The 14649-nt window shown below is 42.6% G+C and overlaps 1 protein-coding gene across 6 annotated transcripts in view; it reads right to left on the bottom strand.

Annotated features, from left to right (window-relative positions):
- Nucleotides 1–1648: 1648 nt before the first annotated feature.
- HDAC8 (histone deacetylase 8) overlaps nucleotides 1649–14649 on the bottom strand; it is a 220873-nt gene continuing 207872 nt past the window's right edge. For 2 of the 6 annotated variants that reach the window (XM_072746342.1, XM_025982838.2), the window contains one exon: nucleotides 1649–2207. In XM_072746342.1, the coding sequence (XP_072602443.1) occupies nucleotides 2185–2207 (23 nt within the window). In that variant the 3' untranslated portion in view covers nucleotides 1649–2184. Of the gene's footprint in view, nucleotides 2208–8969; nucleotides 13472–14649 lie in introns of those variants that run through there. The other 4 variants (XM_072746350.1, XM_025982837.2, XM_072746341.1 and 1 more) reach the window with 4 other exon arrangements.

The raw sequence follows: 14649 nt of genomic DNA, 5'->3' as shown, positions 1-14649 counted from the left end.
TTTCTTTTCATTCAGGTCTGTTCTCCTTGAAAGCAAAGTGGAGCTCCAGCATTTACCCCTTTACCAGGTGTCTGTCTCTTGGGACTGAGGCCTTCACAGGACTTTGGGTGATGGCCTTGTTGGTGGATCCACTAGGAAGGATTGGGACAGAGGGAGCCTGCAACTGGACCAAGCAAGCTTTTGGGACAACAAACCTTGCTGGGTGGTCTCTTGTAGGTGAGAAATTCAGAATTCCCATTTTGCCTTCCTTGGCTTCCTCCCACCCCCAACTGCCCCATTCAGTGCCTCCCTGACTCTTAGAGAGAGAGAGAGAGAGAGAGAGAGAGAGAGAGAGAGAGGCAGAGACACAGGCAGAGGGAGAAGCAGGCTCCATGCAGGGAACCCGATGTGGGACTCGATCCCCAGACTCCAGGATCACGCCCTGGACCGAAGGTGGCGCTAAACTGCTGAGCCCCCCGGGCTGCCTCCTCCTTCTTCTTCTTCTTCTTCTTCTTCTTTCTTCTTCTTCTTCTTCTTCTTCTTCTTCTTCTTCTTCTTCTTCTTCTTCTTCTTCTTCTTCTTCTTCTTCTTCTTCTTCTTCTTCTTCTTCTTCTTCTTCTTCTTCTTCTTTCTTTTTTAAAGTCCCCCTTCTTTTTGGTATAAGTAAAACTGCCCTTAAGCTGAGAATGTGTAATTAGAATAGTGGGCATTTGGAGTGACTGGTATTCCTAGCCAATCAGGCGCCCCAATGCTATTTAATAAAAGCTTGGCTATTCCCATTTGGGTTACAGTCAAGGCCTTTTCCACTCCCTTCTGCAGAATGCCCATCCCCCTCTCCGAAGCCGGGAGAAATCACCCTCCGAGGCCTGGCTCAAATATCACCTCCTTTGACATGCTCAGGGATGCTGTCCTGGCAGGGCGCATTGCTCTTTCCTCAATGCTCCCACAGCTCTGGATTTATGTTGGTAGCAGAGTACGAAATATGTTGGGATCTGGTTCTTTCCTTCCTTTGTCCTGTCTGGGAGTTCCTAGCTAGGATGGGGCTGCGATCTTGTCTCCTATCCCAGTACCCCTAGCCCCAGTAGTTGACGAGCTTCATAAATATTCGGTGAATCAAATGATAAAATCATGAAGTTTTGCTGTCGCTCTGCTTCCTCATCTCGCTCGTTATTCCCCATCCCCATTTTGCCACCTTCTCTTCTTCCCGCCCCCAGATTACAGTAACAACTGAATCCCATTTTCATTAAATGGGCTATTTATCTACACTTGATTGGAGAAATCTCCTTGCTATCCATCAAAATGCCTCTCCTTAGATCTGCATGCTGCATACCTTTCCTGTCCACGAATAGTTCCCCAGGAAGGGATAGCTCCTCCCCAGGGTGCTGGTGGGCCCCCTCCTGGGATGCAGAGCCAGTATTTCCCGGAGTCCTGGTTGGGCCCCAGCACTGGACAGAGCTTGGACTTTTGTCACCAGGATGTAGAGGGGGACGCACTAGTTCCTCAGTGAGGGAGGGGGTGGAGGGTAGGATCCAGCACTCAGTCAGCCTCCCAGGCTGGGCAGAACAAAACATGGAAGCAGCAGTGTTACTCTTGATACTTGGGTGAGAGAAAATATTTAGAGCTCTGTGTTGTCAGTGGCACTCTAAATGAGGAAAATAGGACAAAGAGGTAGGTTTTCAAAGATTTTATTAAAAAACAAAATAGATTCATAATCCTAAAAACAACACAGATTTCTCCCCACCTCCCAGTCTGCTGATCAGTCCCTTCTCCCTTGAGATTCCATCTGGATAGTCCTGAGGCCCAAACCCTGTCTCTTGACTCCCCCAACCCAGCAAACTAGTGACCAAAGCTCTACACTTTTCTCCAGCTTCTGATGTCTCCTTTAAGAAAATAAAAATACCCCCTCCCCAACTCGCTTAAAAATAATTTTCAAAGATTAAAAACGGCATTTGTGTGTTTTTAAAAAATAAACACTTTAAATGCTGGAAATCTCTCTTCCCCTAGGCCTAGTTGAGGCCTCTGGGGTGCCTGCCTGCCTCACCCCAGGAGGCCAGTTGCCACTTGGTGCCCCTTGGAAAGTTTCAGGAAGTAATTTCTTCCAAATTTCCCCTGCAGTCACAAATTCCACACACTGCTCGCATAAACACACTGTCTTCATTACAGGCACTGCTCTTCGGCTCTGGAAACCTGATCTCTTTTTGTCAACTAGACCACATGCTTCAGATTCCCTGAAAACAGGAGAGAAAGCAAAATTCAAATTCAGGTAACATATGTGAATTACACCTTAATAAAGCTGTTTTGTTTTGTTTTTAAGAAAAAAGTACTCGCATTTTGGGGCTTGTTCTCTTACTGCTCTTGGGAACCCAGAGACCCCAAGCTATGAACAAGCCCAGGCTAGCTTGCTGGATGGAGCCATATGGCTCAGTTGTCCTAGAAATCACCAGTTACCCACAGGACGAGTGAGCGAGTGAGCAAGGCCTTTGGCAGCCAGCTGATGGCAGTGCTGGGTGAACCCAGCCCAAACCAGCAGAAGAACCACCCAGCTGAGCCCAGCTCAAATGCCAATCCACAGAGTCATGAGATAAACAAACAACGGTTTTAAGCCCCTCCCATGCGCACACACACATTCAGGCAACTTTAGAGTTTGCTCTTCACTAACCATCAAATCTTCCACCACCGTCAACTGTCTTCCTGTGTTAGCTAGGCACAACCCTCCTAGCATTTTCTCTTGTGACCACTTGTGAAATATGAACTAGGGGCTTTCCCCTGCCTTCAGGCCTAAGAGTCTTTTAGGAAACAGTGAGCACTTGAAATCCTACAGGACTAAGCTTTAGGAATGAAAAATTTGCTTACTTGGTTTCTCCACAGCCTTCTCCTTGCCCCACTTCCCCAGGCAAACACTGGGCTCCAGACCCTCTTGACAATTTCTCCTTTAAACAGGAAGAATGCTCCATGGGGGCAGGGACCTGGGCTGTCTTACTTTTGGTTGATCACCAAAGTCTAGCAAAATGCCTCACACATAGCAGGTGCTCAATAAATGGAGGAAGGAAAGGAAAAAACACATCAGCACCCACTTGCCTATCTAGTCTCATTTATGTATTTAAGGTTTTATTTATTTTTTTTTAGTCATTCCTATACCCAAAATGGGGCTTGAACTCATAACCCTGAGATCAAGATCTGCATACTTTTCTGACTGAGCCAGCCAGGTGGCCCTCTAGTTTTATTTTTAATTCTTTTTAAATATTTTATTTATTTATTCATGAGAGACACACACACACACAGAGGCAGAGACACAGGTAGAGGGAGAAGCAGGCTCCATGCAGGAAGCCCGATGTGGGACTCAATCTCGGGACCCTGGGACCACGCCCTGAGTCAAAGGCAGATACTCAACCACTGAGCCACCCAGGTGTCCCATATTTTTTATTTTAAACGTGTAGGAAAATTGACTTGATTTGTATGTGTAGGTCTATGATTCTTAACACACATATTCATGACACAGAACAGTCCCATTACACTCCAAAATTCCCTGTGCTATCCCTTGGCAGTCACATCCTCTTCTTTGCCTCTTACCACCTGGCAATCACTGACCTATTCTCCATCACTATAAGTGTTGCCTTTCATTTTCATTTTTATTTTTTAAAAGATTTTATTTATTATTCATGAGAGACACAGAGAGAAAGAAGGCAGAGACATAGGCAGAGGGAGAAGCAGGCTCCTCACAGGGAGCCTGATGTGGGACTCAATCCTTGGACCTCGGAATCATGTCCTAAATCGAAGGCAGATGCTCAACCACTGAGCCATCAAGGGGTCCCAAGTGTTGCCTTTTTTTAAAAAAAGATTTTATTTATTTATTTATTTATTTATTTATTTATTTATTTATGATTTTTAAAAGATTTTTTATTTATTTGAGTGAGAGAGAGAGCACAAGCAGGGAGGAGGTGGGTGGGGCAGAGGGAGAGGGAGAAGCAGACTCCCCATTGAGCAGGGAGCCCCATGTGTGGCTCAATCCCAGGACCCTGGGATCATGACCTGAGTGGAAGGCAGATGCTTAACCAACCGAGCCACCCAGTCATCCCTATGTTGTTTTTTTGAGAATGTCATGTGAATGGAATTTTTAAAAAGTGTATAACCTTTTAGGACTGGCTTCTTTTGTGCAGTATAATGCCCGTGCCTGTCATGAAATCTTTTAGGAGTATGAGCAGTTTATTCCTTTTTTGAGGGGTACTTAACCTTTTAATTATTAAATTATTATAGATTTATAGGAAGTTGCAAAAGATATCAGGAGGTACCCTTCATCAAGTTTCTCCAAGTGGCAACATCTTTCATGATGATTATTGGATATTAAACCCAGGAAATGGACATTGGCACAACATCACAGACCATATTCAGATTTCATCAGTTTTACACACACACACTTGTGCGTGTGTATGTGTCTGTAAGTGTATAGTTCACTGCAGTTTTATCACATATACATTTGTGTAATCTCCACCACAAGAAGATACAGAACTTCAATCCATCATCATAAAGATATCCCTCATGCTACCTGGTTACAGTAACTTCTCTTTAATCCCTAACCTTTGACAACCATTAATCTGGTCTTCAGTTCTATAATTTTGTATATAACCTTTTGAGATTGGCTTTCTTCATGCAGTATACTGCCCTTGAGATTCATTTAAGTTGTTGTTCCTTTTTACTACAGAGTAGGATTCCATGGTCTGGATGCACCAGAGTCTGTTTAACCATTCGTGTGCTGAAGGGCATCTGGATTGTTTCTAGATTGGGGCTATTACACATAGAGCTGCTATGACCATCTATGTATGAGTTTTTGTGTGAATACAGTTTTCATTTCTCTGGGATAAATGCCCAAGAGTGCAGTTGCTGATTTATACGGTAGCTGTATGTTTGGTTTGAAAACTGTCAAACTGTTCTCTGGAGTGGTCATACCATTAGTTTTCTGAAGTGGTCATACCATTTTGCACTTCCATCAGCAATATATGGGCTATCTAGTTTCCCAGCATTTTTTTAAAAAAAAATTATTTATTTGAGAGAGAGAGAGAGCACAGGGGGAGGGGCAGAAGCAGAGAGAGAGAGAGTATGCACAAGCAGATTCCTCAATGAACACAGAGCCAGACTTGGGGCTCGATCCCAGGACCCTGAGATCATGACCTGAGCTGAAAGCAAGGCTCGGCAAGACTCGGCTGCTTAACCAACTGAGCTACCCAGGCTCTCCATTTCCCAGCACTTTTGTCAGCATTTGGTGGTGTCACTAGTTTTTATTTTGGCCATTCCAATAGGTGTGTAGAGATCTCTCATTGTGGTCTCCATTTGCATTTTCCAAATGGCTAATGATACTGAATATCTTCATGTGCTTATTTGCCACCTGTGTATGTCCTCTTTATGTCTTTTGCTAATTGGATTTTTTTTTTACTGTTGAGTTTGGAGAGTTCTTTATATATTATAGATACAAAGCTGTTGTTAGACATATGATTTGCAAATATTTCATCTCAGTATGTAACTTGTCTTTTCATTCTCTTAACTCTTGCAAAACAAAAGTTAATTTTTCAGATCATGTTTTTGGTGTTTTAAAGCCTGAAGCTCATCATCTCTGGACAATCTTTGATTCTTCATCTCTTAGTTCAAGCCTCCTTCACAGCTAATGAGTTGCCAACCCTAACCTCAAGATGCCTCTCAACTCTGTCTTCTCCTTTCCATTCCACTGTCTCCAACTTAGTCACATCTCTCATCACTTAGGGAACTGTTATTGCCTCTTCACTGGTGCCCCTGCCTCTGGAGCTGTCCCCCATACAATTGCTAGTTGTGATCACATGCCTCCCCTGCTCCAAAAATCCTTCAGCAGCTCCTCACTATCTATGAATAGAGTCCAACACCTTAGCTTAAGTGTGCCCCATCCATACTTTCCTACCTCCATGTGGGCCTTTGCAATGATATGTTACATTTACTGAGGAAAACCTAGAGGGAATCCGGATACTGAAGCTAGGAGTCCTTATAAGTGTAGCCAGAGCTTGATGAATGAGTGAATGCATGGATAAACAAAATTCCATGTCCAAGAATTCCAACAACACATGTACACAGAAAGGAAAGGTGGGTGCTGTACTCTGCTGCTTTGTCTAACTCTCCAGTTACATTTGGAGGCAATTAAGAAAAACAACAGAAATAATTTCCGCCAAAAGTTGATGATGAGCAATACTGAGTTTGGGTAACAATAAAAATGTATGCTTAAATAATGCCCATTGTTTCCTCCTCATGTCTAGCTTTTCCAATAGTGGGTGGCAGCCTGAGAAAATTCTAAAGGCCAGCATGGTCTGGGGCTTGGGGAGACACAGAGTACAGACCAGAGGAGGCAAACACAAATGCTTATAGAGGCCAAGAATGCACTGTATGTGAGTCAAACAGACTGGGGGCAAGATGTATGGAGCCTTCTTGATCTTTTGTTTTTCTTATTTTGAATCATGACATTAATATAAGAAATAGTTCCCTTTCTTCTTAATTCTATTACAAATGAAAATAAAACCAAAGCATTGTAAGTGAAATGATAAATGGAAATTCACACTTGGCCTAGGGTAGGAGATACAACAGGGAATGGTGGGGTTTGCGGCAAAGAGAAGAACAGCTGTGACTCAATCCCAGACATTTATTGCTGTACAGGAAAGTAGGCCCAGTGTGACCAGATCTTTCCATTTTCCAAGAAAAGTCAGAAATTCCCATTTTTATGCAAAGTTTCCACAGTGTTAAATATGGACAGTTGCTTTACACTTTTTAAGATATCAGTAGGTGAGTCCAAATAAAACAATTTTGGAGGCAAGATGTGGCTCATGGGCTCCGGGTTTGTGATCTCTGAGTTATCTCTGGGACAGTTCTGACTTATACTCACAACACCCCATTTCATCTTCAAATATCTTGGTTTGGATAATATATTGTATCATCATCCTACCTCTGATATAGAAGAAGGAATACTGAATTGAGGGCCTGGGTTCCATTGATTCACCAACTGATTGATTCATTTGTTCATGTATTTATTCCATCAACATTTATGGAGTATCTATTCTTTACCAAGCACTAGGTGCTGATGAGTACTCTCTTGAGTTGTTTTTTTTTTTTAATTATTAGACTTTATTTTTTATTATTTTTATTTTTTAAAGATTTTATTTATTCATGAGAAACACACACACACACAGAATGGCAGAGACACAGGCAGAGAGAGAGGCAGGCTCCATGCAGGGAGCCAGACGTGGGACTTGATCCTGGGACTCTAGGGATCATGTCCTGGGCCGAAGGCAGGTGCCCAACCCCTGAACCACCCGGGGATCCCCTAGACTTTATTTTATTTTATTTTTTTTAATATATATTTTTTTAATTTATGATAGTCACAGAGAGAGAGAGAGAGAGGCAGAGACACAGGCAGAGGGAGAAGCAGGCTCCATGCACCGGGAGCCCAATGTGGGATTCGATCCCGGGTCTCCAGGATCGCGCCCTGGGCCAAAGGCAGGCGCCAAACCGCTGCACCACCCAGGGATCCCTAGACTTTATTTTTTAAAGCAGCTTTAGGTTTACAGAAAAACTGAGCAGAAAGTACTAAGAGTTTTCACATCCTCCTGCCTCTTGTCTCCCCTGACAGGCAGTGTTCCCTATTATCAACATTTTGCATTAGCATGGTACATTTGTTATAGGTGATAAATGAATATGGATACACTATTTTTAATTTTTATTTTTTTTACAAGATTTTATTTATTCATGAGACACACACACACACACAGAGGCAGAGACACAGGCAGAGAGACAAGCAGGCTCCATGCAGGGAGCCCGATGTGGTACTCGATCCCGGGACTCCAGGATCAGGCCCTGGGCTGAAGGTGGCACTAAACTGCTGAGCCACCCGGGCTGCCCTGGATACACTATTATGAAGTAAAATCTGTAGTTTATATGAGGGTTCACTTTTGGTGTTGTACAATCCTATGAGCTTTGACAAGTGTATAATGATATGTATTCACCATTCCAGTATCATACAGAGTAGTTTCACTGCCCTGAAAATCCTGTGCAGCATATAGTTGGAATCATATGGTATGCAGCCTTTACAGACTGTCTTTCTTCACTCAGCAGTACGCACTTAAGTTTCTTCCACGTCTTTTTGGCTTGAGAGTTCATTTATATTTCACGTGGAAAAATATTCCATTGTCTGGATGTACCATAGTTTGTTTATTCACTTATCTACTGAAGGACATCTTGGTTGCTTCCAAGTGTTGGCAATTATGAATGAAGTGGCCACAAATATTAAAATGCAGGTTTTTGGATGGACATGGGTTTTTTAATTTATTAAAGTAAACAGCAAGGAGTGCAATTGCTGGATCATATGTGTGATACCTTTGGAAGAAACTGCCACTTGTCTTCTAAAGTGGTTGTACCATTTTGCATTCCCACCAGCAACAAATGAGAGTTCCTGTTGTTTCACATCTTTGCCAGCATTTGGTGTTGTCAGTGTTTTGGTTTTTAAGTATTCTAATAGGCATATAGTGGTAGCTCATTGTTTTAATTTGCAATTCTTTAGTGACAAGATAGTGAACATATTTTCACACATTTACTTGCCATTTGTCTATCTTCTCTGGTGAGGTGTCTATTAAGGTCTTTGGCCCATTTGTTAATCGGGTTGTTGTTTTCTTTATTGATGAGTTTTAAGAGTTCTTTGTATATTTTGATACCAGTCCTTTGTTTTTTTTTTAAATATTTTATTTATTCATTCATGAGAGACACACAGAGAGAGGCAGAGACATAGGCAGAGGGAGAAGCAGGCTCCCCATAGGGAGCCCGATGTGGGACTCGACCCCCGAACTAGGATCACGCCCTGAGCCAAAGGCAGATGCTCAACCGCCGAGCCACCCAGGCATCCCTAAAAATTTTTTTTGACACCTATTTGGGTCTCATCTAACTTAAGTAGTAGTAGGTAGTCATCATTATCATCATCAACAGACTTGATCTGCTTAGTACATCTTATTTATTTATTTATTTATATTTATTTAGTCATGAAAGACACAGAGAGAGGGGCAGAGACATAGGCAGAGGGAGGAGCAGGCTCCTCACAGGGAGGCTGATGCAAGACTCAATTCCCAGATCCCAGGCTGATGCAGGACTCAATTCCCAGACCCCAGACTCAATTCCCTGCCCCATGCCCTGAGCCAAAGGCAGACACTCCACTGCTGAGCCACCCAGCTGTTCTTATTTTTAATTTTTAAAAAAGATTTTATTTATTTATTTGAGAGAGAGTGTGTGCATGTGAGACAGAGAGCATGGGCCAGAGAAGGGGCAGATGGAGAGGGAGAAGCAGACTCCCCGCTGAAGCAAGGATCCAAACATGGGGCTCAATCCCAGGACTCTGGGATCATGACCTGAACCAAAGGTAGACACTTAACTGACTGAGCCACCCAGGCACCTCTGCTTAGTATATTTTAAAACCTACACTAAAATGAATACAACTATTAAAGTGAAAAATATCTTTGTGTCATCTCAAATTGTCTCTCACACAGAGGCACATGAGGCACATTGTGGGAAAAATCACTGTAGGGATTGCTCTTAGACAGCAGGTACCCAGGCTTCTCTGCTGCTTCTAGTATCTGAGAACCTTGAATGGTGCCCCCCGCCCCTGACCCCCTGCCATCCAGCTCCCTCAACCCAACCTGGTCCCCATCTGTGTCCATTTATTTCACAAGCCTTTATTGAAGTCTACATTGGGCTGGCCCTGTGCTAGGTGCTCAGGTCACAAGGGAGAACAAAACACAGTTCTTGCCCTCAAGTTCTCAGTCTAGTGGGGAAGGCATATATGGAGACAAACACATCATGTTCCCTAATAAGGTGATAAAATATCAGTGTGTATAGAGTGCCAAGGACATACAGAGAGGGTATGGAGGGCTTCACAGAAGAGGCAGCATCTTCAAGGGCAAAGCTAGAGAGAATGATCCAGGCACAACTGGATAGGTAAAGGCAACAGCAAAGTTTTTGTGGCCAGACCACAGGATGATGGTCAGGGAAGGGGGCAATGAGGTTGGAGAGATGGCCAGAGGCCAGATCATCAAGGGCCTAGAAGGCTGTGGCCTTATCCTAGAGGCCATGGGGAGCCTCTGAATAATTTTAAGATGGGGAGGAGGTCCATCTAGCTTGATCTAGGGCTAAAGGAAGTTTTCTAGCTGCTGCCCCATCACAACCATGTTTGAGGGGGTTCTCATGCTCTACCTGGGAACAATGGCAGAACAAAGGATTTCTATGAAGCCGTGGGCATGTGCTGATATGGAACGCTGATTTAATTTTAGCTCTTAATTGTCAACTGTATTGCTTGCCTTAGAATGTAGATCCCTCTTGTCACCAGAAAGCCTTTCAGTGACAATTAAATATAATCACCAATTACCATTTGTCTGCCTCTGACCTGAATAGAACCTGAGGCTGTGGATTAATCCCACCAAGCTTCTGGCATTTGTAGGATATCGGCACTTAAAAGATATTACTCTGATGGCTAGGGTGCTCTGGTCTTAGCTTGCAAGGGACTACTGCAACTTCAAACAGAATCAAAGCAATTTCTAAAATAGCTTATGATTCATTTTTTCTCCCCTCCTGTGCCTAAATCTGCTGGCTCCATGTGGAGGGATAGGCACAAGTAACTGTAGAGGTGACATCACAGGAGTGGGCTGCTTGTCTGGCAACCAGCCAGTGGAGCTTGGCCTGGAGTGGTTTATCTCCTGGGCTGGGCAATGCCTCCCAGGCATTTTGGAGTCACAACTCCAGGTTCCTTTGTCCATGTGCTTTCTCCATATTTCTTTTTCAGACAAAAATTCTGGGCTGGGAAATCCAAGATAATGGGAATAGCAGTGGCAGGAAGAATACAGCCTTACATCTGTATAATGCTTTAAGAGTTGTGAAATCCATTTGCTCCAGTTTGCTCCACCCAAACACCAGTGGGAAATGGAAGCTGGGATTTTAGGCCCGAACTGGAGATAAACTCTCCTTCTCTTGCACCAAGGGGCTAAATGCTAACATTCCCTGTTTACCTCAAGGCACATCATGATTAGGCCTTGGATACCACCAGAAGGTCAGAGTGCTTTCAGTATCTAGGTGCTTCCTGTAAAATAAATTTTTCATCACAAATTGCCTGGCAGGCACAATCTATTAACCATGCCATCCTGATTGTGCCAACAAGTAGTGCCAGTCTTGGCACCACCAACTACTTCTGTACACCCTGGTTTACAGTCCCAATGGTCCCAAAGACCTTTACTGGAGACAAAGTCATGGCTGCTAACTGTGAAGCCCTGAAGGTAGGGTGTGTCATGAACATCTGGAAGTGCCAACAGCTTCCAGAGCAGCTCAAGGGTCTGTGAAAGGAAAAACTGCAATCCGAGTCACACTAGCCACCACCGCGGATCCTGAGGTGAAGGGCCATTGAGCTCAGTCATGAACAGCTGAGGAGTAGGGTGGATGGATTCTTTCCTTAGAGGAGCTATAAAAATAGTTCTGCATTGATCTCATGTTTGCTGTCTGATGTTCCAACATGGGTCCCAGCACAGCTTGCTGTCCCCAGTGCTCTACTGCTACAGTCAGCATGGGAAGTCTCCCAGCCTAGCTTCCCTCCCCTGATGTCCCCAGCATCATGGCTGCCAGGCTGGAAACCAAAGGGGTGGCATACTCTCGCTGGGTCTTCTTGGTTTTAGATTAGATTTCAGCATTGTGCATGTGTGCATGTGTGATGCCTGTGGTAGCAGTGAGCCACAGATGCTCATCAGTCTTGTAAGAGTGGTGGGCAACCCTGCTGTTGCTACTGTAGCTGCCATTGCCACCACCACGCAAATTCAGAATGACCCAGTGAAAGACCATAAATGCTGGTCAGTGCCATGAAAACGTCATCTTTGTAAACCAAGATGCTGTACTCAGGCCATTCTCTCAGAAATCTTGGCGGGGTATAAAAGTGACCCTTTTGAAAGTTGAATCTGTAAACTTGTATGTAGAAAGTGACTGGCAGAACAGAACAGATCATCACCTCCAAAGCAGAGAGGCCTTCCAGAACTTATTTTCCAGCTAACGGGGGATATGTGCACCTATGAAAATTGATTAAGGATCACTGCTTCAGCCTCTTTTAGGAGATGTGAATAAAAATCTTGGCTTGGGACTGTCTCCTCTCTGGTTGACTGATTTTTCAATTGATTTGTATTTATTAGCTAATGAAATTAAAGCTGTAAAAATGATAACAGAAACACAATAAATCTCCCCCACAACTGGCTGTTTCTATGTCACTATGGTACATTCCTCACTTTGATTACTTCAAAGTCTATTATTTTGTTCTCAATTATTCTGTTTTTCTGGCACTGGAGAAAATCAATTTGTTTTATTTTCTCTTATTCATGCACTCGATTATGCTCTTCGGGCACATTTAATCACTTTGATGTTTTCATTTTATGGCCCGTCTCTAGGCACTTCGGTTGCATTGCTGCCAACGGGCAAGCAGGACTAATTTGCATGTCACAATAGACTTGAAATCCTAACTCAATTTTGAAATCTTTATGAAATCTCCTTCCAAAATATGCTTGGAGCTGCAAAGAGGCAGAACGATGTGGGTAAACCAGAAGCCTATAAAGACGTTTCTCTTTCTCAAAACACTGAGAGCTCTTAGCTTGACTGTAGCTTGGGAATGTCACTGTCCAGGTAAAGCAGAGGTAGTCCACAGGATGGGATGTCTGTAGAGCTTCCCCTGGAAGTTTGAGGAGAGAATCCTGCAAAGACTGTCCCTCAGCATCAAGGCCAGGGAGGCTGGGTCTGCTTACTCTGGCATAAAATGCCTATCAGCACTGCTGGATTTGGCAGCTATACTAAAGACAGCACCTGAATCTCAGTTGGTTAAAGGGCCTCCGGGTAGACTGAGGGAATTGTCAACACTACGGCATTCCAGAACTGTGAGTGTTTTACCTTATTTTCTCTAATAAATTCTTTTGAAAAATAGAAAAATGCAGTTTATTTTTTTTAACATTTCAAGTTTTTATTTACATTCTAGTTAGTTAACATATAGTGTAATATTAGCTTCAGGAGTAGAATTTAGTGGTTCATCACTATAAGTGTCCTCCTTAATGCCCATCACCCATTTAGCCCATCCCCTACCTCCATCTCTCCCTCCCTCCATCAATTCTCAGTTTGTTCTCTGTAGTTAAGTCTATCTTCTCTAATAAGTTCTAATATCTCTCTTGCACCTTGATTATTTTAGAGCTAAAAGCTGGAGGGTAGTAAGGGATATAATTACTTTAAGCATGTACTTTGAGCAAACAGAAAAAAGCTTAATTAAACACATTAGAGTTCTCGAAGTTTTCTTCAAAAAAAAATTTTTTTTTTCGTATACAACTACCAGCAACTCCACCAGGAAGAAGAAAAATTCCATATTTCCTCTTCTAAACTTTGGGCATGACCTTCAGTTTCTCATGTGGAATCCCAGCTCCCTCACTTGCTCTGTGACCTACAAAATAATCGAACTCCCTAAGCCTCAGTTCTCTCATCTGTTGAATGGATCTAATAACATTATCTATCTCAGACAGATTTGCTTCCCAAACTTCAATACTGTCAAAAAATTTGTCATATTTCATACCACTTATGTGGAGACCTCTCTTATACCAACTGCGCTTTAAAGAAACCTAACCTTAAGAAATAAACGAAAAAGAAAACATTTAACTCTATCCTAAGCAATGATATCTGTGAAATCATCAGTTTGATGTGACAGTTATATTTCTCTCTAATACACACTAAAACATACAGTTGACCCTTGAACAACATGGTTTGAACAGCATGGGTCCACTTACACATGGATTTTTTTGCAGTATAGTACTGTAAATGTATTTCCTCTTTCTTATGATTTTTGTGATATAATTTCTTAAAATATTTTATTATTTATTCATGATAGACATAGACAGAGAGAGGCAGAGACACAGGCAGAGGGAGAAGCCGGCTCCCCGTGGGGAGCCCGATGGGGGACTCGATCTGGGGGACCTCGGGATTATGCCCTGAGCCAAGACAGATGCTCAACCACTGAGCCATCCAGGTGTCCCTGATATCATTTTCTTTTCTCTACCTTACTTTATTATAAGAATACAAAAACACAAATTCAAAGTGATACAAGCAACCCTATGTTTACAGCAACTTTATTTACTTATTTTTAAAGATTTTATTTATTTATTCATCAGAGAGAGAGAGAGAGAGAGGCAGAGACAGAAGCAGGCTCCATGCAGGGAGCCCGACGTGGGACTCAATTCCGGGTCTCCAGGATCACGCCCTGGGCCGAAGGTGGTGCTAAACCGCTGAGCCACCTGGGCTGCTCAGCAGCATTATTTATAATAGCCAAGATATGGAAACAGCCTAGTGTCCATCGATTGAAGAATGGATAAAGATGTGGATATATATGGTACATATATTATATATATAATATAATATAATATAATATAATATAATATAATATAATGATGTGATATATATAATATTCCATTATATATATATCACATCTTATATTATATATATAATATATATCACATCTTATATATATATATAGGCATATATATGGCATATATATATATGGCATATATATATGGCATATATGGCATATATATATATTGGCATATATATATGGCATATATATATATGGCA

The sequence above is a fragment of the Vulpes vulpes genome, unplaced genomic scaffold, assembly GCF_048418805.1.
Source record: "Vulpes vulpes isolate BD-2025 unplaced genomic scaffold, VulVul3 u000000690, whole genome shotgun sequence".
In the NCBI taxonomy this organism is placed as follows: Eukaryota; Metazoa; Chordata; class Mammalia; order Carnivora; family Canidae; genus Vulpes; species Vulpes vulpes.
The sequence above is the reverse complement of the archived record's forward strand: the minus strand, read 5'-3'. Positions and strand labels throughout refer to the sequence as shown.